Below are 22,489 nucleotides of genomic sequence, written 5' to 3'. Positions count from 1 at the left end.
AATAACCTGCCTGCTCCTCTCCGATTTACTCAATAAATCATTAGTTAAACACTCAGTGGTACAAGACAATTGGGAAGCAGGTGAGTCCTCTTAAAATCACATCTACGGAAGCCAGAGTTTATTTTATTAAAATGAAGTTGGTTTTAATCTGAAGCTTCTGAATTCAGACACGTGGCTATTTCTCATCAATTTTTAAGGTCCTTCTGATTAGCTCACCTGGTTGGATGGTGTTCCTCTTGCTTTGCCTGTGAATTACGGCTGCAGGCAAGGTGGAGAGAGAAGCTCCAGCCCTAATGGGGAGTCTGAATTATCTAGAAGAAGGCAGAGTCTCAGGGAGCAGGTAGCTCATTCTTCGCAGTGTGCTAGTTTGGGTGCACTGGACTGTGGTTTTATCGCTGACCTCTGAGCTAATGACCAAGATCTACCCAACTGAGCTGCTTTTGCTTTACGGCTTCAGGAATGTTGTTTTCCAGCACAGTTACAGAACTGGCCCTGTAGCCGTCTAACCGCAAGCATTGCATTCCCAGTGATACTCCCCTGGAAAGGAGCAAGAAAAAGACAATCACAAGATATTGGTCTAACTGACAATACCAGACCAACTCAGAAAATGCAGATGATACATTTCCCAAAGACAAAAATGGATCTTATTTAGAAAACAAAACTGGGTGGTGGTCTTCCATTTTTATTGGGTTGGGTTTTGGGTTGTTTTTTCTGTTCCTAAGCTGCAGTAATAGCAATATAAAGGATTTCCTTGAAAATTGTCTCCAGCTAACTTGCAGTAGAAGCGAAGGTGGGAACTTTCCATCTACCTTGAGGAAAAAACTTCAAACTTTTTTTTTTTTAAATGCTATTAAGGCATTAAATTATAAGGTAATTTAAAAGGTGACGATATGAAAGGGTACACATCATTCTCTACTTAAACAAGAAATAACAATATCCATCCCTCAGGCATGCAATAAAAAAAAGGGCAAAGGTTTTTCAATAGTAGTGTTGCAGCCCTTTGTTTTGCTCCAATTTTAAAAATTATAGAAATGTTTAATTATGTATTTGCATAAAGAAAAGTTGAAAGTGACAATGTGGTCCGTAGCAGGACTGTGAGAGTCAGAAGATCTGGGTTCTACCCCTGGCCTCGGAGTCCCGCTGTGCGACACCAGCCAGGTCACTTCCACCTTCTGCGCTTCTCTCCCTCTCTTGCCTGATACCTGAGGTTTTCTTTCACTGGGGCGCGGGGGCGTAAGGCACAAAGGGCGCTGGGTCTTGGACACTATCCCAGCATTTATTGCAAAGCAACAGAAGGTATTGCAGTGATCGTAATGCTGCTGCATGAGTCTTGGCTGACTTTTCATGCTTTTACAAAGTGTTGGATGTGCAGTTTTAGCAATGTGGTAATGTGGAATATTGGTATGGGGTTAAAGAAACACCAAGTTTAACTTCTGATCTCCATTAGCTGTGGAAAGTCCTGGAATGCTTCTGCCTTGTGTTACAGCACCCGGTTGTGATTTCGGGGGGGGGGGGGGGGCATATAGAAATATTAAAACCAATTTGGAATGTCTTGGGTATGCAGGAGCTGATGTTGTCTAGCCAGATTTAATTATGGCACCAGTCACTTATTGATTCGCTGCTTGACTCTTGGTTCTGTCTTTTTATTGCAGCTGAAATGTCTTTTGACTGCTTGGGGAGGTAATTCTGTGGCATGGACCCCTGATATGAGTAATACTTCAGGTTTTTGTCTTTTCTGATCTGGATGAGCAGCATTCTGGGACTATTCTACTAGCCCAAAATATTTGGGGAGGAGTGGGAGGAGAAATTAATTTCAAATAGCCTGTCTTGTTTCTTTCGTGCTCTTCAGCCCGTCTCCCACTCTCTCTTTAATGCATCTTTTAAATATACCCCTGTTCCTTGGCTGCGTAGCTGCCACAGTGCCTGAGCAACGGACAGTGACGCTTGATGTGGATGTGAATAACCGCACTGACCGTTTGGAGTGGTGCAGTTGTTATTACCATGGCAATTTCTCCCTGAATGCTGCCTTTGAAATCAAGTTACACTGGATGGCAGTGACTGCAGCTGTTCTTTTTGAGATGGTAAGAGTCCTTGTGTTCTGGGTGGCCATGGCAATGCCCTGCTGGCCTCCGTGTCTCATACTGCTGGGGAAATTGTCATGTGAAGTATTAGGAGAGAGACAGTGGGTTGGATTTGCCCTTATTTCCATAAGTAATTTTACTGGTGGTTGTTAGCATTGCTGCATCTGGTTGTCATTTATCATGCTATCTATAGTCATTCTGTCTGCGGGATGGCGTTCTGCTTTTAGTGGGTTTCGTGCACAGTATGCAGAGATCAGTACAGGTCAAGGTGATAAATTTAAGTCCCCCTTAGGCAAATCATAAGCCCCAAACTGGGTCTTTGGAAAAGAATCTATTTCACATTGCATTCCTTCTGTCCCCAAATCTGACAACTTTAAATCTCAGTGGAACTGCTTTCATGACAGGGCTTTTCCAGGCAATGTGTTCTTCCTGTTCAGCAATGCTTTTTAGCTTTTTTTTTCTTAAGCTTGCTGAAAATGTATTGAATTGGATTGGAAATGCAAGTGTTTTTTCTCACTTTTAGAATTTTTTTCCCTTTTGTAACTTCTTTAAAACTGAAATTATTTAACACCAGGTTTTATCCCACCCAGCCAGATAGCAATAGGTGATTGGTTTTGCCTTTATTTAAAATCTATTGCACTGTTCCAGTAAAGCAGCAGTGCTTAGCCACTGATGATAAGTAGGCTGAATCAGTTCCTGAAAAATGTCCTATTTTAAAGTGCTTTCTGATTGATGTGGCACTTAAAAAAGGAAAGCCTGGTGTCTTGTGCTTGTAGTGCTTTGCTTACAAGGATGCTTGTGTGCTTGCCATGCAAAACAAGTCGAGCCTGTGGAGAATTGAGCATGTCTGATCTATTCCTGGGAATGAGTTGCTCCTATGCACGTAAGTGCCCTTCTTCAGTTTGACATATGTCGTGTGATTCATTGTTTGAATCTTTTCTCAGGTTCAGGGTTGGCATCGGAAAGCCACATCCTGTGGTTTCTTGCTCGTTCCAGTCTTGGAAGGCCCATTTGCGTTGCCCAGTTACTTATACGGAGACCCACTTCGAGCTCAGTTGTTCATCCCACTCAACGTTAGCTGCTTGTTGAAGGAAGGTAGTGAGCATTTGTTTGACGGTAAGAAATGTTCTTTGTTTTACCCCCTGGTATACTTTTCTGCAAGCAGGTCCCTTCTGGCATGCAGCTGACACAAAGAACCTCATTTAGCAGACCTGCACTGGTTGAAGGGCCTGTTTTTACGTCTCAGCAGCCACCCTCAGGAAGGTGGTGCTCGGGGGAAGCTGTGCTGGCAGGAGAATCAGCATCCAACACTGCATGAAGTTGGCAGCAGGAAGTACCAAGGACAGGAAAAGTTGTCTTGCTGGTGGTCTTTGTTGCCATAATGTTGCTCAGCCTTATAGAGCCTATATCAAGTAGTTAGTGTCTGATGCGACATTATACTGTAAGAGTCTGTTTTGCTGGTAGACCCTGCCCAGAGCTGCTCTGCATTTGTTTGTTCTCCCCCTCAGTGAGATTAGGCTTGCATGACTGCCATCCTCTTTTTTTGTTGCCATGGTTACATTCACAGTAAGAGTGTCTGCACATGACATTAAGAGCTAGAAACTGCAATCTCCTTTTCTGCAATCGCCCTTTTGAGAGACGCTGTTGTGGTAAGTCTCAGGTGGAAGCTCAAAGGTCAGAGATCTCTGTCCCCATGCAGAGAGAGGCAAAATTGCATTGAGAGAAAGGCTCTGTTTCAAAATAGTAAAGATGATCGTTTCCTTTATTTTCATTAACCCTTGACCCAGTGTCTAGGTATAAATGTGAAACAATTGGTGACAAATCCGTATGCTGTGAGGTCACTGCAGCTCCACTGACTTCGAACTAAGTCTTTTCAGAGCATTCTGTGGTGATACACAGCAGCCTGCTCTCCTTCCTTGCCCCCCACATCCCACTTTGTTCCTCTCCTTCATCTCGAGAGACACAAAAGCTAAATTCAGGGATGAATCTGCCACTGGAGTGTACAAGAAGACATATCTCTAATGACATGGCATTCAAGGGACAGCTGACAGGAAAAAGTGTGACAAAAAGAAATGGCTAGAAAAAAACAAAGTGCCCAGAGGTCTTCTGAGGAAAACGGTAGTCTTAAAAAGAAGGGAATAAAGTGGCTTTACTAGGTAATTGTTGCCTTTTTGTTTGTTTCAGGCTTCGAACCAGAAACATACTGGGACCGCATGCATCTCCTCCAGGAAGCAATAGCGTACAGGTACGTACGGAGCAGAACAACGGAAGGGTTCGTATCTCCCTGGATAACGCAGGATGAAGACCTGTGCAGAACAGTCACTCCTGCATCACGGGGGTTCTGTGTCTTCTGCCTCTCTGAAGTCTGCTGGCAGATGGTTAGGCTAAAACATGACTAGAATGCCTGGAGGTAGTTCTGTGGGTGCAGGGGGCAGGTAGATAGTGTTTCAGCCTGTCACTCATTGGCAAGCCATACTCTCCTCCTAGAGGGGACATTGGCTTTGGAAGGTGCCCTGTTATTCTAAGTTAGAAGCAGATAGACTGTAAATAGATTTCTTTCTGAGAAGGGACAGTTGTTTCCTTCATGTGTACTTAACACAGTCTTGAACTGGATGACAACGGATGATTGACAATAGGCAGGAGACTGGGATAGAGAGGCTGCCTTTTGTAATGGACTTTAGCTCGGAAATAAGCTTTCATTAGCTTAGGAAGCAGAAGAGGAACAAGTATTCTCCAAACAGCAAAGAACTGTCAGGTGAGCTGCTTGAAGTTCTGTGTGGAATATTGCCCGGCATGAAAAAAATGGTGTTACAGCTTGAAACATACCCAAGGAATGTCTGTCCTGACTATCGCTCTTCCCTCTTCCGTGTGCAGCTGCCCCATTTTGTCAGAGACTACTCAGTGCCCTCCCAAAGTGAGCTACTGGTGCTCTTGTTTCCAGTGTGAGTTAGGACGGAGATCGGCGTGGGGTTACACGCTTTCACACCGTGCCTAGCAGGGGCGGAGAATGTTTGGAGAAGCTCAGCTCTCTTCACCCCTGTTCCCCTTGCCTTCTGGACAAAAGAAGAGGGAGCCTTTGTGATGGAAGTTTTTCCCTGGTGCCCCTGCCTTGGGCTGAAGGAATCCTAGTTAGAGTGGCTTTTATGTTTTGGTTTCATTTTTTTGCTTGGGTGGTTTTTTGTTTGTGGGGGTTTTTTTATTATTATCCCCTTGGTTTTTGTTTCTCCAGATTTGGATTTGTGCAAGATAAATACTCGGCCTCTGCGTTCAACTTCCCAGCTGAGAACAAGCCCCAGTATATCCACGTCACAGGTGAGCGATATTTGGCAGGCATCAGGGCAAGGCGGAGGCTATTATAAGCAAAAGAACCATTTTACATGCAGTTTGTGTTTTGTGTAAGTGATGTTGGTCCTCATTATGTCCCTAGCCAGATGACAAGTACCTGTATCAGCCAACACAAGCCAGAAAACTGGAAAGGCAGTAGGAAAAGCACAGAGTGTTGCTGTTAATCAATGTCATTGGTTTGAAATCTTGCTTTATAGTGTCTCTGAAACTTTTCTTTCCAGGAGATGGAAAAATAAAAAGAAGTAAGGCAGAGCTTATTCCAAGTGCAGTGTAAATAAATGTGTATCTAGAAGGAGGGAAAGGTGTTGGGACAAGTCAGTGCTCACGCTTAAGGTCAGTTCTCTACCCATACACACTGTGGGAGATAAAGCATTGAGGATCCGCTTGCTCTCATTCTTCATAAATGTTGGTGATCTGTCAAGACCTCTAAGCCACACACATAGCATATTACAGTAAAATAACGTAGTTTGTTATGGGGGGTTGCTGAGACATGAAGACAATGATGGGAAGAGAGCTTTTGGAAAATCACAGAAGAGAATGGAAATTGATGTAAAATTAGAAAGATGGATCAGAGCCTACAGCTTTGCTTCATTCCCTTCTACCAAGAGAAAGGCAAGACTAAGTGTGCGCTGTCCCAGTGCTGTTATTTGCAGGAAATAGCATGTAAAGGCGAAGGAGGAAGAGTGTATCCCATTTTATCTTGCTAAAAGGCAATTAAATGAAACTCAGTCCAGTTTCCTTTTCAGAATTTAATGAGTCAGCTGCCAGTTGTAGGGACTCAGGTCTGCCCAAGACTAAAGTCCTGTCTGTTTCCTCCAGGGACGGTGTTTTTGCAGCTACCATATTCCAAGCGGAAATTTTCTTGTGGGCAGCAGCGGCGCCGGCGCAACTCCACTAGCTCCACCAACCAGAACATGTTTTGTGAAGAGCGTGTTGGCTACAACTGGGCCTACAACACCATGCTGACGAAAACGTGGCGGTCCAGTGCCACTGGGGATGAGAAGTTTGCTGATCGGTTGCTGAAAGACTTTACAGACTTTTGCTGGAACAAAGATAGCCGGCTTGTTTTGTTCTGGACTGATTGTCTAGACAAGATGCATGCGAGTGCTCCGTGAAATAGGATTGTATCTCTTAGGGAGACAGCTTGAAGCTTTACCTTGTGGCAAGGAAGTAGAGGAGAAGGATGACTAGAAAAGGGCCTCTCGGTTGGATTCATCTTGAGGCTCCAAGAGGACCTGATCAGTGTTGCTGTTGATATTCAACAGAAGTTGATTAAGCCCTTGGAAGAAGAATCTGAGCTGTTGGCTTGCCAATACCTATCACCTGACCTTAGCTTGGTTTCAAGTAGCCACAGTCCTTGATTGCCAAAACTTCAGCCAGAGCAGAGGTAAAGGAGGGAGCGCGCAAATGGCTTTCAAGGGTGGTCAGATTCAGCAGAGTGTGATGGTAGCAGCTTACCATCGTTGAAAGTGATTGGTGCTGTTTGCATCTGATGTGCCTGCCAGCAGCCTGCGTATTTCCCTTTTGAGGTGTACCTGGTTGTGTGAATATGTAAGATAAAATGTGAGACCTTTATTAAATTTCATACATGTAAATAAGTAAAAATGCAAAAACTCAAGTGACATGATGTTTTGTTGTACTTCTGTTTTGCTGTCTGGAGTTACAGGGAGTAAGGGAGAATAATTGCCAAAGAAAATACCACTGCTTATGTCCAGCATGATAATGAAATGCTCAAAGTTCAGTGGTGAGGCTGCGTCCTTTAAGCATCCAGGACTTTCTGCCTCCAGCTCTGGAGCTAGAACAGCGTCAGGCAGCAGGAGCAAGCGGTTACTGTCCTGCAAGGCCAGCTTCCGAGCCTAAGGAGAAATCAAAGGCAACTGAACACAAGGTGCTGCTCATTGGAGGAACATGGAAGATTATGGGCAGATTTTTAGCGTATGCCTGCATGAAGCAAAACCAAGATGACTGCACTCAAGTAGGTGGTCTTTGTGCAGAGAAAGCTGGCGTACAGCGCAGGGACTTCGCACGAGGGAGGTTATTTAAGGGTGGGTTCAGGGCCTGCACCCGGTAGCACTGTGCGTGGAGGGGCTTTTGACTCCAGCTGCGAGATCGTTACTGTTACCTGTTCTTGCTAAACTGAAGGCAGCAGAGGGCGGACGCATCCACAGTGGCATTCAGACCTATTTCAAGGAAAATAATAGCTGCTTCAGTTCTGTCCCCTAACCTGAGTCCGGAGGGCTCATCTGTTATTAAACAGTGCCCACCTCGAACAGGTGAGCTGCATGCCTGCTCATTCACAATTCACGTGCACGTCTGATCCCTGTTAACGCCTTAGAAAGTACTCTTTAGTATGAAAGCACCTTGCTGCCGCCTAGCCCGCCCAACTTCGCGCTGAAGGTAGCCGTGCCCGCAGCAACTGCTTTGTCAAAGCAACTTGCGGGGGGCGGAGTGCAGGGGCAGCCCTGCGACCCCCGGCCTGGGCAAGGACCGGGGCCGGCAGCGCTCCGCGCCTGCACCCGGGGGCCGCTCCTGGCGCTGCAAAGCCCCGTCCAGCCTGAGCGCGGGGGCGAGGGTGAGGTGGGGCAGGGCCGGGGCACTGCGGGGCAGAGAGGGAGGCCGAGCGGGGCAGGGCCGGGGCCGAGCGGGGGCCGTGCGGGGCAGAGCCGGGGCACTGCGGGGCAGAGAGGGAGGCCGAGCGGGGCAGGGCCGGGGCCGAGCGGGGGCCGTGCGGGGCAGAGCGCGGGGCACTGCGGGGCAGAGAGGGAGGCCGAGCGGGGGCCGTGCGGGGCAGAGCGCGGGGCCGTGCGGGGCAGGGCCGGGGCCGAGCGGGGGCCGTGCGGGGCAGGGCCGGGGCACTGCGGGGCAGAGAGGGAGGCCGAGCGGGGGCCGTGCGGGGCAGAGCGCGGGGCCGTGCGGGGCAGGGCCGGGGCCGAGCGGGGGCCGTGCGGGGCAGGGCCGGGGCACTGCGGGGCAGGGCCGGGGCCGAGCGGGGGCCGTGCGGGGCAGGGCCGGGGCACTGCGGGGCAGAGCGCGGGGCCGTGCGGGGCAGGGCCGGGGCCGAGCGGGGGCCGTGCGGGGCAGGGCCGGGGCACTGCGGGGCAGAGAGGGAGGCCGTGCGGGGCAGAGCGCGGGGCCGTGCGGGGCAGGGCCGGGGCACTGCGGGGCAGAGAGGGAGGCCGTGCGGGGCAGGGCCGGGGCACTGCGGGGCAGAGAGGGAGGCCGAGCGGGGGCCGTGCGGGGCAGGGCCGGGGCCGAGCGGGGGCCGTGCGGGTCAGCGCCGGGGCACTGCGGGGCAGAGAGGGAGGCCGTGCGGGGGCCGTGCGGGGCAGGGCCGGGGCACTGCGGGGCAGAGAGGGAGGCCGAGCGGGGGCCGTGCGGGTCAGCGCCGGGGCCGTGCGGGGCAGAGAGGGAGGCCGAGCGGGGGCCGTGCGGGGCAGGGCCGGGGCACTGCGGGGCAGAGAGGGAGGCCGAGCGGGGGCCGTGCGGGTTAGCGCCGGGGCCGTGCGGGGCAGGGCCGGGGCACTGCGGGGCAGAGAGGGAGGCTGCGCGGGGGCCGTGCGGGGCAGAGAGGGAGGCTGCGCGGGGGCCGTGCGGGGCAGGGCCGGGGCCGTGCGGGGCAGAGAGGGAGGCCGAGCGGGGGCCGTGCGGGGCAGAGCGCGGGGCCGTGCGGGTCAGCGCCGGGGCCGTGCGGGGCAGAGAGGGAGGCCGAGCGGGGGCCGTGCGGGGCAGGGCCGGGGCCGTGCGGGGCAGAGAGGGAGGCCGAGCGGGGGCCGTGCGGGTCAGCGCCGGGGCCGTGCGGGGCAGAGAGGGAGGCCGAGCGGGGGCCGTGCGGGTTAGCGCCGGGGCCGTGCGGGGCAGGGCCGGGGCACTGCGGGGCAGAGAGGGAGGCTGCGCGGGGGCCGTGCGGGGCAGGGCCGGGGCCGTGCGGGGCAGAGAGGGAGGCCGAGCGGGGGCCGTGCGGGGCAGAGCGCGGGGCCGTGCGGGGCAGGGCGCGGAGCGGTGCGGGGCAGGGCCGGGGCCGTGCGGGGCAGGGCCGGGGCCGGCTCCGCGCAGCGGCCGCCTGGGCGCGGGGTCCCGCGGGACGCGCAGCCCCCGGCGGCCTTGCCCCGAGCCCCGCTCCGGGGCCTCGCAGGTGCTGAAGAGCCGGGCGCGGGTTGCCCCGCGGGGACCCGCCGGGCGCAGGGAATGGCGGCGGCCCCCGCAACCCGGCAACGCGGGCGAAAACCAGCCCCGGCGATCATTTGAGTTACGTGGTGCGGTGACTGCTGCCTGCCCCTGGCCTGCCCCGCGCCATGCCGGGGAAAAAACGCCATCATTTCACCCAAATGTCTCTGGGCTTAATGTTCTGGAAGTTTTAACCTGTAAGGAGTGGGTGTAAAGCTTCACATCGTGGTTTGGATGTGGGGGTACCTGTTCTGGTAGAGGAGGTGGTGGCGGAGTCGCCATCCCTGGACGTGTTCAAAAACCGTGTAGACGTGGCACTTGGGGACATGGTTTAGGAGGTCTGGGAGCATTGGGTTGGTGGTTGGACTTGATGATCTTAAGAAGTCTTTTCCAGCCTTTATGATCTGGATGGGGGTGGAGGGCCTGGGGGCACACGTGTGCGTGGGGTGCTGCACCCCCAGAGGCCGCAGCCGCACACACAGACCAAAGCAGGGGGGATGGGGACCAGCCCGGTGCGCAGTTCCCCACGGCAGCCCTCCTGCCTCGGCCTCCTCCTTCAGCCTGCCAAGTTTTGGGGCAAGTTTAATGCTCTTCTGAGCTCTGTTTTCTCAACTACAAACCTGGTGTGGCTTTAGCCTTTCAGGGCTGCTTTAGGTCTAGTTTTATTTTAAGTGTTTTCAAGTCCTCAGGCTGCTTTTAACAGGACAGTGAATTTCTTTCCTTTTAAAAAAAAAAAAAAGCATACCATAGGAGCTAAAAATAGGAGATAATAGCTTTTATCTAACCACAACTTTCTGTACTGCATAGCAAAGGCTTCCAACAGAACATAAGGATGAAGCGGTTCATGGCCATGTTAAACAGGAATAAAACCAAGGATCCCCCACCCACCAAGCTGCTGGATCTAGCAGGAGAACTTTGCCAGGACCTCCGGAACTCGTTTCCTAGCCTGGAGAAGCTGGTTGGGGCCATGATGGGATGCAAACACAAGATGTATTTTCTCACTAACATCCACGTTGTCCGAGCTTGTGTCTTCGTTCATATCCATAATGGGCAGCATGACACAGCCTGCAGACTCCTGGAGGTAGGGACGTGTTCTTTGTTTCTTCAGGGAGACGAAAAGCAGTATTAGAAAAACAGTAGTTAGAGCTGCTAGCGGAGAGGTACCCAAACTGCAGCATGTGGAGCATTTCCAGCTGGCGTGCAGTGGCAGAAGGTGATCTGTGCACGGTGGTTGACCTGAAACACAGGATAAAGCCTCTGTTATAGGCAGTTACTATTAACCAGTCAAGGGGTAGAAGGTAATCGGTTGATTATGAGGTTGTAGTTTATGAAAGCAGGATTTTTGTTCTCTGGTGTGGTGGTTCTTGGAGTTTTTCACAAACTTAGGGCTCAGGATGTAAAAGCCTTGGGGAGGCCAAGTTTACAGGGCTTGCCAGGATAGGAGGATATGAGGAAAGCTGGATGGCACTGCTCAAGGTGAGGGATTTTGGCCTCTAGATCTCAAAATGTAGTCCTGCTCGCTAGGGGAAAAGAAGGAATTAGGCAACTCCCTGTGTACGTTAGAGAAGCTGTAGCGAGCCCTGTACCTGGATAATGCTACCAGCTTTGTCAAACCAGTAGGAATCTCTGAGTAAGTTTCTAGTTGTTGAGGGTTTCCTCCTTTATAGGAAGCCTGACTGACCACCTGGAAAGGGTTTGCTTACACACTCTTTTGTTTTAGTATTGCAAGGCAGAAGAGAAGGAGGAGCTGGTGCAACTTTGGCATGAGATTCACTACCGGAGGGTTATGGAGAAACACCACATGGATTTTCTGACACCGCTGCAGAAATTCCGTTGCCGGAAGAGGTACCGCAGCATGGGAGAACCGATGGTTTTTTTCTGTGCTGTAGTTAGCAGATGCAGGGGGTAGAGACGCAGCGGCTGGTTTTGCAACTCAGGATGGCTTCTTCTTGGAACTAGGTTTTTCTTGGTGTTTTGACCACTTGTGGCAATGTGAGAAATTTCCCATGACTGTGAATGACTCTTTTCGGGTCTTTTTTAATCTCGTTCTCTCCCATGTACAGGAATCCTCCACCTATTTCCCTTTGTCCTGAAGGTCTGAAGAATCGAAACTATTCAGATGAAGTACGCCAGCAACTGCACAGGTTTGCTGCAGAGGTGACAATAAATCCAAACAAGAAACAGCGGGTAGGGCTATGCTACTTCCAATCAAGTCTCCTTGTCACAGAAAAGCAGAACTCTGCCATGAGGTGTCTATAACTGGTTTTATTCTAAATCCTTGTTTTCAGAAGCCCCATTGGGGCTGGGATTCCCGGTATTTGAACTTTCCCTAAAGGTTTCCTTAAAAAAATCATCAAGCTCATGCTAAGTAATTTTACTTGTTTTGGAGTAAAAGATCAGGGGAAATAAGCTCCTCACTGGGTTTTTAACAGTTCTAATTTTGTAGTGATTGAGCATAGGCAGCGAAACAACCATCACTCAGAAGAGCTATATTACAGTGATAAATAGTCCTGACTTGACTGAATTATAGCCTGTATAAAATTACACTTTGCTTACCAGAATATGTTTCATACTGACTTATCACATTAAATGCACAGAATTTGAAAACACGATAGGCTGTGTTATGTATACACCTTCTTTGGACAGGGACCAATCTGTAATGAAAGCAACATGTGAATTAATTCAGTAATCCTGGTTGATTACTACCTTGCAAGGCAAAGGCTTCAGACTCTGAAGTCTGCCTCTGTGGTGTTCAGTTTTTCCACCACCCTTCTCGTATGAAGCAGGGTGGCCTGGTGAATAGTTCTGCAATGTGCAGGTGGTTTATTGCTTACCCTTTTCACAGAGCAGCAACAGCTTCCAAATTTTCATTTTAAAAACCACTCCGAACTGGGAGCATAATGAGGTAGCATAATTAAGCCCTAAAAGGTCAGGATATGATGATCACTTATGCCTTAATTTCCCAATATGTTCTTCAGTTTAATACAGCAGAAGTTTTTCTGTGAATGTGATACAGATGTTTATACCACTCACAGTTTGTGAAAACTAGTTAATGTTGTAAATGCATTAGTGTTGATCCTGTTAGTGTCATGTTAGTGATGTGAAACTGTCATTCTGTGGGAAGAGCATGCTTTGGTGAGGTTTTACATTTAAATATAGCAATATAAAATAGCAGTATATGGTTTCCTTTAGCAAATAAGTATATAGTTTCCTTTAGCACAGTGGAATGTGTGTTTTCCAGCAACTCTTGAGTTTATAAATTGGTTGCCTCAATGGGATCCGCATAGACTTATTGGAGACGTAGTGAACAAACGTCTCTGGGTTTGAAAGATCTGTTGCTGGGCTGCTTTTGGAACTGAAGGGAAAAGCCTTGTTATTTGGATGTGGTTTATTCTTTTTCCCTTGATCTCTCCCTACACCTGGGTTTGCAGGAGGGATTGGCTCGTGACATGAACCTGCAGCCAACTCAGGTGTATAATTGGTTTGCAAATTACCGACGACGCCAAAAATCCTGCCTCCCTCGTTCGGAAAAGTTCAACAACTCATGTCCTGATCGGGCTTTGACTTACCGCACAACGGAGCAGCAGGATAACGGATCCTACGCTCCACAAACTGCAGGTTTGTCTGTTCCTAATGGGCTTAGGGTGTGGTCCAGAAAGTTGAAAAACAATTTTAAATTCCCTCAGGAAGGGAAGGTTATTCCTTCTCCAGAACAGTATCTATATGCTGATGGATCAAGTGGACATTGGAGGGCTCTACTTCAGTGGAGTGCCTCACTGCTTGGCCAGAGGCTCCATAGAAGGAGCAAGCATTGATTAGGCCAGTGCAGGAACAGGTGAAAAGAGGTGCCTGTTGCAGAACGGGCACCAAATGGAAACAAATACATGGGAGGCAGCACGTGTTTGCTCTCAGATTCTGGGATCAGGGCAGTACTCCAGTAAAACCCAGTCCTTCCATGCCCTTTCGCAGAACCTTGACCAAACTTCGGTCACGGGGAATAAGAGGGTCTTGCTGCATTTGGCAGATCAGGCTTGTTTCATTGCTTTTTGGAGTAACTATTAGTGTTCCTTCACCTGCCTGGCCTGCACCTTTCAGATGGATCTTATGTAGGCATCGGCTCTGAGCAAATGGAGATAACCTTCATGCCCTGTGACCCCGGGTGGGAGCAGTCAGCTGCAGATCTGGATAAGCCTCCTGAAGGAACTTATTTAAAGATGCTGGAATCCAGGTGATGTATGAAAAAGTCTTTACAGTAACAGTTCAGAGACAAAGCAACATTTAAACCTGTTCATGAACTGACTTTCATGCCAGTTCCCAGGGGCATTGCTTAGGAGTGGTGACTCTGTAGATGGGAACGGTCCATGCCCAGCATCAGGCAGGCAGAGCACCTAGCAGTTATCTCCCAGCTGTCAGGGCAGGATTCAAAGGTTTAGCTGGGGGGGTCTCCCCTCTTTGCAAAGCAATATGGCTGACTGGTTTATTTTCCTCATCATTACAGCTTTATGCAGAGCAATGAGCTTTATGAAGCAAGGACAAGCAAGGCTTCATGGACCACTCACAACACTGAACAACCTGTAGCTTTTTGCACGGAGCCTATGCTGGAACCAGGAACCTGCTTTAACTCTGCTGTCCTGCAGCCCAGAGAAGCAGCAAGCAGTACTGATGCCAGCCCCCAGCTGGATAACTTTGTCCTCTGCTCTTGCGGATCCCTCACCTTCCCAGATGAACAGCTGGCCATGTGGTACGTCCCTTCCAGTACCAGAGGAGTCTCTGGCTCCATGTGGACCCCAGGTGTAGAAGGTTAGTAAAACTGCACCCAGATCATTGACCTTAAGAGTTTTCAAGCTTCTCCTCCCTTTGTTGTAAACACTCTTGCTCACTTACGTGGCTTTCTGATGTCATGACAACCAGGAGTAGGGCTTATCTTGACCTCTGGAGTTCTGCTGTCGTAGTAGCTCAGTGAGAAAACCTGTTGATTTAAGGTGTTCAAGCAGACATTCTTACCTACTCTTTTGCTTAAACTGTAACTCCTTCCATAAGGTAGTACTTTTCCAGCAAAGTGGATTCCTCTTAGCATTTCCATTGGAAAAATATCTTCAGGTATTGTCTGCTCACGTTGTCAGTTTGCAAATTTTCTGGATTTTTAAATGCTTGTCATTCTTAAGAGATTGCCTGAACAGAGGCTGGGAACTTTTTAACTGTGACACAGTGCTCATTTTAGGCAATATATTCTCACTTTCCTTTCTCCTTCCTGCTATTTTTTCTCTCTCCCTCTCTGTTTCTTTCCTGTCCAGTCTTGTTCACCAGTCCCACCATCTCTTTTCTTCTCCCTGTTCTTCAGAAAAGCCTTGATAGCATACATCAGCAATGTCCCCCTGCTTTTGCTGTAGGTCTACAGAACAGAAAATGCTGTGACTGCCATTCACCCAGCCTCTGGTGAATGTGGACCAAGGAGGGGAGGAGTAGCTGGGTCAGAGGTGGCGGGGTCACGTTATCTGTAATTGTCTTTAATACAAGCATTTATTTCGGCAGGTATCAGAGCTCCCTTGAGCAGAGTCCCTCAAGGTGGCTGTATTGAGGCCAGTTCAGGAAGAATCATTCAGCAGTCAGATTTAGAGGTTGAAAGCTTCATCCTTAGAGAAGGACAGCTAGGAACCCTGGAATCTAATCTTCCCCACAGGTAAAGGGAGTGGAAAGCACAGGGCTTCTTCAAGGCAGGAGTAACAATGATGTTGTGGGTCTAGCCTTGTCCTGATCCCCCTGTTGAAGAGGATTTCAGAAAGAGTGTAGTGATGCATCTCATTCCAGGGGCCTGGCTCTCTTTATGTCCATCATATTTTGCAGATATTTATATCTGTGCACTGGAAATGGGGAATGCTGTATAAATGTCTGTGTGTTTTACTGTGGTGGCACAAAGGAGATTTGGGACCAGGCTCATCAGAAAAGATACAAACCCTTCTCTTTAAAGCAGCATGTTTAGCTTCTGAGCTATTTGCCTGTTTTTATTTTTAGCAGAAAGTTATAACCTATACCGATCTCAGTGAGGGCTGATTCTGTGGTCTGGGTTAGTAGGGCTCGTATTTAATCCTCAAATAGTTTTTGTAGCTTCATAACCTCATGACAAGATTATTCCATAGTGCAAGCTTTCCAAATTGGAAGACAGAAAGACAGGCACTGTTCTGTCTTTCTGTTTTCCACCTGTATCAAATGTTTCAGACTGCAGGTTTACTCTGGGACTTGAGATATATTCACAGAATACAAAGCAACAAAAATCCATGCCATCTTCCATATGTTATACAACTTCCATAACGTTACATAAATATAAACACCGCAAAACAGAAATTATGAGGTTCCTTTAATTTACTGATCTGCAAGATGGAACAGGAGCAATAGCCCTGTTTCATAACCCTTCTGCTTGACACTGTCCAGCATTTGTGCTAGCATGACGCTGCCAGTAGTATGTCAAAGACGTAGGTAGAAGCAGTTTTATTTCCACTTTATAGATGAGGAAGCAGAGGCACGGGGAGGCTTTGTGGCTTGTCAGGTAACAAGGGAAGGCAGTGATTCACTGGAGATAAAGATCAGTGGGGTTTTGCCTCCCAAATCCCTGCTAAAAACATTTATGCCTTTTACCCCTATTTCCCAGTTGGCTTGGTGCTCGCAGTTGTTCACATTTGTGTCAGGTTCCCCGCTATGAATTGCTGGGGAGAACCCAGGTCTGGGAATTGTAAACCCACCTCAGCCTGTGTTTTAGGATTCACAGTCTTAAACAGTGGCTTAAGATCATGAAAGATCAGTGAGGCTTGCTGGCAATATTTTGGCTGGATTTAAAATTGCATGTTCTGACTCTAGAGTGAGCTCATGTTTATTTTTAAAATATGTTCTGCCAGTAGAAGAAATCTACGGTGAATGTCTCCTTGTTGGGTATGTCAGTTGTGCCGGGAATCCACACACCCTTTATCGTATTCCTGGCAGGGGCATGACTTGCTGCTTTGTTGACACCTTCTGGTGAGGATATAGTTATTTGAACTCCATTCATAAACCCCTGCTTAGTGGCCTGGTCCAGCTCCCCCCAAAACCTTAAACTCCCCAAAATGCCTTGAATGCTGTGGAACAGCGATCTCTTTAGAAATGAGCGATGCTTAGGCTGCAGTTTCATCTTGGTATTTTTGCAGTTTCTCTCCAGGGAGCCAGGAGACCTCACGTGGGTAGTCTTGGGTAAGATCACTGCTCAGTGAATGCCAATGAATGAGGATCACCTTTGTTATCAGGCAGAGCCCTCTAACAGAGTTACTGGATTAGACAGAAGTATTTTGTTACCAGAGTCATCTTTAGCAATAATATTGCAATGAGCATCACTCATCTGGGGACTCATGCATGAGTCAACAGCTTAAACTGTGATGTATTGCTATCCCGGAAGGACAGGACACTGAAGTTATCCCTGCCTTACACATGCAAGTAAAGCACAGAGAAGGAAATTATTTATCCAAGGTCACCCACCTGGAGTGGCTTAGTGTTACACCCTCAGTACCTTGCCAGCACCTGTGGCTCCCTGCTTCCTAAGTGCGCAGGGGCAGAGCTACAAGTCAGCCAAAGGACCTTTAGTCTGCTTGTCTCATTTCTAAAGGTGCTCACCTGGAAAGGACTTGGCCTGAAAGCTTATTAGAACAATTCCAGTTCATTTCTTTCACAGGCTTTTTACCGTTGGTCCTATGCACTTGGGCTGTATCCAAACCTCTTTTGATCTACAGGGCTGTGAGGTGGGAGTGTGAGGGGGAACCAGGCTGGGAGCTGACTGTCTCCATATGCTCCTGCTGCCTGGCAGGAGAGTTTGATCCAGCTAGCGAACTGCTGTGGGACACCAAACAGATGCTTGCCTTTACAGATAGTGGTGTTGTATCCTCTTCACTCCCTGAGTTGGGACCGGTGGGATGTAGCCCAGATAATGGTTCATGCAGAATATAACTCTCTCGTGCCTCACATTTCAAACAGAAAAGCACACTGAACTCTGTGAAGCAAGACAGACTGCATTTATGAGCCAGCATATTGATTTAGAAAACATCACTGCTGAGATGTTCATTGCAGCTTACTGCTTCTGCCTGCATTTCTGGGATTCCAGCTCAGAGCATTAGGAGTCCTCCTGCTGGTAGGCTCTCCCCTCTGGATAACCCAGCACCCTGACACTGGCAGGCAGCAAGGTCAAAACACACAAAAGGAGGCTACTTCTTAGCATGCTGCATAATTAAATTACATAATTTGTTGCTAAGGGCATTGTGCATGTCGATGTAAGTGGGCTATGAAAAAGGATGAGACAAATTCTTGCGGGGACAGGGGGTTGAATCTATTTGTTGTTAGTGCATGTAATTGCCTGGATGCAGCTTCCAGCAGGAGCCCCAAGCCTGACTGCTGGAACCCAGGGGCATACCAAGGAAGAGCACCTTGACACTTGCCCTATTTCTTCTACTTTTTTCCTATGCTCTATTAGTTGGCACCTTTGATCTGGGCCTGGATGGCCATTTGCTCCCTGGGCTATTCCTGGCAGTTGTATGGGTGGTGGTGTTGGGGTCGGGATGCTTTGGCGTTGGTGAGGAAGGGAGAGAACATCCCATCATCAAGTACCCAATGTCTCCTACCTGACCCAGTGCCTGTGTGCTGTGACCTCTTTTGAGAGGTTGCCAGAGGCCCCGAGGGAGGTGTGGATGAGGAAGCCAGACTGGCGGCCTTGAAAAGCTATAGTAGATTCATAGCCAATGTTGTGGCTACGTCTAAAGCCACATGTGTATGTATTTTGACTCTTAAGATCTGTTTTTCTAAAACATCTTCCAGGAAAGAGACATTTTGGTAGACATCTTGTTTATGGAGAGTGTTCTGGCACATAAGGAGAGTTGCAAATGAAAATGTCATTCCTGTATACTCCTGGTCAGGCTAGTCCTCCCAGTGCAGAATCTGTATTTTCAGGCCATAAAAATTTGGAGAAACAGGGCAGGTTTGTAGACAACTTAACAGAACTCTGTTGAGTGCATAGTCTTGCCACCAGCTCCTCTTGTCCTGTGCAAAACGCTACAGTAAGTGGTGAGTAGAGCATAAATACAAATGTATTTGTATGCCATCATATTCTCTTCCAGCTCCTGTCAGACTGTGTTTGGCAAGCCTCAGTGCCTACCTGTTTCTGCACCCTGCATGGACGAAAGCCAAGCCCTGGGACAAAGCCAGGTAAGAGAACACACCTAATGTTCAGAGAAAGGAGCTTAGCCCTATAGGCACTACTCAGCTGTAGCTCTCACACAGGAGACATGAAATCTCACATTGTATTTAGTATGAAACACGTTTGATCTAAGCATACCGTTTGGAATTCAGGTCAGAGCAAGCTGGGCACTCCCTGGGTGTAGCATCCAGCAAATGCTAGGAGAGGTGTCTTTGTTGTTTCTTCCACTTGGGTTGCTTATCAGACCCTGATTTTACTAAATGTGTCATTGAAATGATGGCCAAAGCAACCTGTGCAGACCCAAAGCGTTACTTAAATTTTGAGTAATGGAGGACTCACCTAGCACTGTGGAAAGAAGATGACAGGAAGATGGCTGCTGGAGGGTCCTCCCCTCTGAGGCCTTCTGCAGAATTTGACTCTGCTCTCTCAGGCTTCTTAAAATCTTTCATGTAATTTTCATTTTCAAGTCTGTGTTATTGCTGAGGAAAAGAGAATCTTGCACTGTTCTGAGATGGCTGATAGCAGTGTACAGAGCAGTGCTATTACAGGAAACGATAAAAGAAGTTAACTTCCATGATCAGATGCAGTCTGCATGCCTTCTTACGGTGATTTTAAGGCAGTAGAGATTAGAAGTTAGAAATCTGCTGCTTTCAAGGGGATGGGAGCACATCTGCGAATTAAATGTTACTTAAAAATAGGACCCAAGAAAGCCCTACCTAAACTGTACCTTGAGCTATTTTTTGTCTTTACGTGCGTTGATCTACTGATCAGTTAGCATCCATTTCTGCTTCTCTTGCAATGCAAGCTGCTGAAGAAAACCTCTTTAAAAGAGATTTTGAAAAGCATGAGACCATATCTGCTGGCCTCATTATAGGAAGCGTCTGCAGCTCTGAGGGCAGTAACAGAACCTCTTTTGAGCCTTTGAAAGCATCAATATAAAGATCCATATCTTGGAAAGTGGCCTTTTTACCAACCATAATGTGAGCCAGATGAGTAGGAAAGCTTTGGGCATTAATAATGAATGAGCCTTTTCTAAGATCTCCAGAGCATGCAGTCTCTGTAGCTAGTTTTCATCTTGCTATTTTGCCTTCTTGCACTGATTTTGCAATGGTATAGAAACATGACACTCAGTGCAATGTGGGCTGGGGAGCAAGATACCGTGTGATGCCTGCAGATGTCAAAAGGGGACATCTTCAAATCTTTGTAACAATTACTTGGTTCAGGAATTCAGAAAAGCAATTTTTGCATGTTTTAATGTGTGCTGTAGGAAAAGGAAGAGCTTGAATGGGTAAATGATTTTACAGCGTTCTACAGACTTCCTGGGTACTCTCTGGATCAACTTGTCCTGGGCTTGTTGCAGGAATATGCACGTTTGGTTCCTGTGTCTGAACCACAGGGGTGCAGATGTACGCTTCCTTTTGACCACATGTGGCTTTTAATTTGCTTTTCCTAGGTCATGCATCTCATGAGAGCCAAAATGAGAGTAGAACATAACCAGCAAACAAAAAAGTTAATTCATTTTGGAGACATTTCTTTCCCTCCCTGAACAGAGCTCCCTTGTTCAGGTGATCACTCAATTTTTTCATCCTGGTCTTACCCTCTCTCATTTACTTGCTTTTATAGGAGCCAATGCCTTGGGCAAAGGGAAGGGAATTGCTCTTCTCTAAGAGTTGAATTGTGCACTGATGGTATTTGTCATTTTTACACCCACGTCCTGTACACATGGAATACTCTACCCGAACTTAGAGGGGAACAAGGCCTCTGTCACTTCATGCACACAGCCCTCACCACTGAAATCCCCTCCCAGCACAAGATTTTGTGCTACTGTACATCTGCCCAAAGAAGCTCTTCCACCGTGAGCAGTGGCGTCATTATGTGGTGAAGCTTTGATTCCTCCTCCCTGTGTCTTTCAGGTCCTGGAAGATCCAGCTGGGGACCCATTAGCCAACGACACGTTCTGGGCAGCGTGGCTGCTCTTTGAATTCTCAGCTGGGGGACGAATGTGACCTGCCTGCAGGGATGCTTGATGTGGTCTGCAGTTCCCCAGGAAACACCCCATCCTTTCCTGGCTGATTTTTCTTTTTTTTTTCTTTTAAAATGAATGAGGGGTTTGACATGGAGATGAATAGAGAGAGGGAGGTAGAACAATGAAGGCTTTTTCTAATAGTTACAAAGTTTGTTTTAGTTACAGTTCTATTAAGAATTTCGCAAAGGATAAAAGAGACCAAAGGTGCATTGTGGATTGTAGGTTTTTACTGGAGCAGTCTAAAGCTGCCCTGTAGATGCTAAAAATATCAAGTCAGTAGTTCTGTAGCAGTTATGTATTTCTACCCATAGCACTGGTCAGATCTGAGTCCTTCATTACATCATGAAGGTAAAGGAAGGTCCTGTTCTCAAAAAGAGTAAAATTTAGTTACATTGCCTAGCAGTGGATAGTGGATAACTTTTTCTCAGGCCTGAAAAATAAGGTCTCAGCTAAGTGCTGGTAAAATACTGCTATTTCTCATCTGCATTTTTGTTGCACTCCTGGGTGTAACTTACAGAGGGTTCCATACTTGTGTCACAGATGACACAGACTGGAACATGGCAGTATTTTCAGTGCTAAAGTCAATGTTCTTGCGGGATTGGGGGAGGGCATATCAGTATGCCAGTATTTAATACTACCTGCAGCTCAGATTGCCTGGGGAAGAAGGATGACTGGAGGAGGTGGGAACCGCTGAACCCTCTTGACCCATTTTCAGTCCCCAGATCTGGGTGGACTGAAACCGCCACAGCAATTGTGTCACCCTTCAGGTGCCCTGCGGCGGTCTGACAGCAGGCAGTGGCCGGCAAGCACGTCCTATTCCAACAGGTGCCCTGCAAAGCTGAGTTGTGCACGCTCCGTTTCCTGCACACTGTACTAAGTGTGGGGCTAACACTGTATTTGGCTGAAGGCTGCTTGTTCTACGGGGGTAAGCTGTTGCCCTGCAGCTCTCCTGGGGAGCATGTCCAACTGTGTTCCTTTTGCCTGGTGCTTTTACTTACCTAACCAAGCCCCGAGCCTGCCTGTCGCACTCCTTCATCTCAGGCTGCTCACTGACCAGGAGCTCTGTTTCCTTTCTTTCTCTTGGAGACTGAAAAGCAGAATTGTGTATGAGTGTGTTAGGGCACGAGCAGCAAAGCAGACCCTTGATGCAGGTTTATAACTAATGCTGCAAGTCATTGGGCGGTCTTTTGGGTATTTTCCCCTAAGTATTACAGCTATTTTTAAAATCTGTATTGCAAAAGGGATAATCCTTGCCAAACTCCAGCCCCGAGATACACAAAGCGTGCACGCCTGCAGTACCTTTTGTAATAAAGTTGGCAAATAAAGGTTATGACAGACTCTTTCTCCAGGGTTCATTTTTCAAGGTAAGGGGGTGACGCGATTACTCACACACGGTATTTAATTATATATTAAAACCTGAGCACCAGCTGCCCTGGGTGCACTTGAGACCCTGATACTTCGTTTTGGTGGATCTCACGTGGAAGGCCATTTTCTTGCTGGAGGTTTTGTGTTTAGAACAGCAGCGCTTAGAAGGTTAGGCCCACGCTTGCGCTTACTTCCCTCAACAGCGGGACCTTGGGTGAATCCGGGGTGGCGCGCAGGGACGACCGGCGCCAGGCCACCGCGGCCCTACCGCGACCCCGCGAGGGAGGCGCTCGCGCGGCGCTA

General features: G+C 48.4%; 2 protein-coding genes across 8 annotated transcripts in view; both read left to right on the top strand.

The window, feature by feature from the left end:
- Nucleotides 1–7,048, top strand: part of DEPDC5 (DEP domain containing 5, GATOR1 subcomplex subunit) — a 47,242-nt gene extending 40,194 nt beyond the window's left edge. For all 6 annotated transcript variants that reach the window (XM_064466354.1, XM_064466353.1, XM_064466350.1 and 3 more), the window contains 5 exons: nt 1,912–2,081; nt 3,026–3,197; nt 4,266–4,326; nt 5,311–5,393; nt 6,246–7,048. In XM_064466354.1, the coding sequence (XP_064322424.1) occupies nt 1,912–2,081; nt 3,026–3,197; nt 4,266–4,326; nt 5,311–5,393; nt 6,246–6,541 (782 nt within the window). In that variant the 3' untranslated portion in view covers nt 6,542–7,048. The remainder of the gene's footprint in view (nt 1–1,911; nt 2,082–3,025; nt 3,198–4,265; nt 4,327–5,310; nt 5,394–6,245) is intronic.
- Nucleotides 7,049–7,169: 121 nt separating this feature from the next.
- Nucleotides 7,170–22,159, top strand: ANHX (anomalous homeobox). Of its 2 annotated transcripts, XM_064466368.1 has the most exons (10): nt 7,170–7,401; nt 10,398–10,671; nt 11,311–11,435; nt 11,654–11,777; nt 13,022–13,208; nt 13,686–13,818; nt 14,089–14,390; nt 15,123–15,270; nt 18,716–18,803; nt 20,709–22,159. In XM_064466368.1, the coding sequence occupies exons 1-10, from the start codon at nt 7,388–7,390 to the stop codon at nt 20,799–20,801; spliced, it is 1,488 nt and encodes a 495-aa protein (XP_064322438.1). In that variant the 5' UTR covers nt 7,170–7,387; the 3' UTR covers nt 20,802–22,159. The 2 variants fall into 2 exon arrangements, with proteins under 2 accessions (XP_064322438.1, XP_064322439.1); XM_064466369.1 differs by lacking the exon at nt 15,123–15,270.
- The last annotated feature ends 330 nt before the right edge of the window (nt 22,160–22,489 follow it).

Source organism: Phalacrocorax carbo, chromosome 15 (genome assembly GCF_963921805.1).
Source record: "Phalacrocorax carbo chromosome 15, bPhaCar2.1, whole genome shotgun sequence".
Classification (NCBI taxonomy): Eukaryota; Metazoa; Chordata; class Aves; order Suliformes; family Phalacrocoracidae; genus Phalacrocorax; species Phalacrocorax carbo.
Note: the sequence above shows the minus strand (reverse complement) of the source record. Positions and strands in the feature narration are given on the sequence as shown.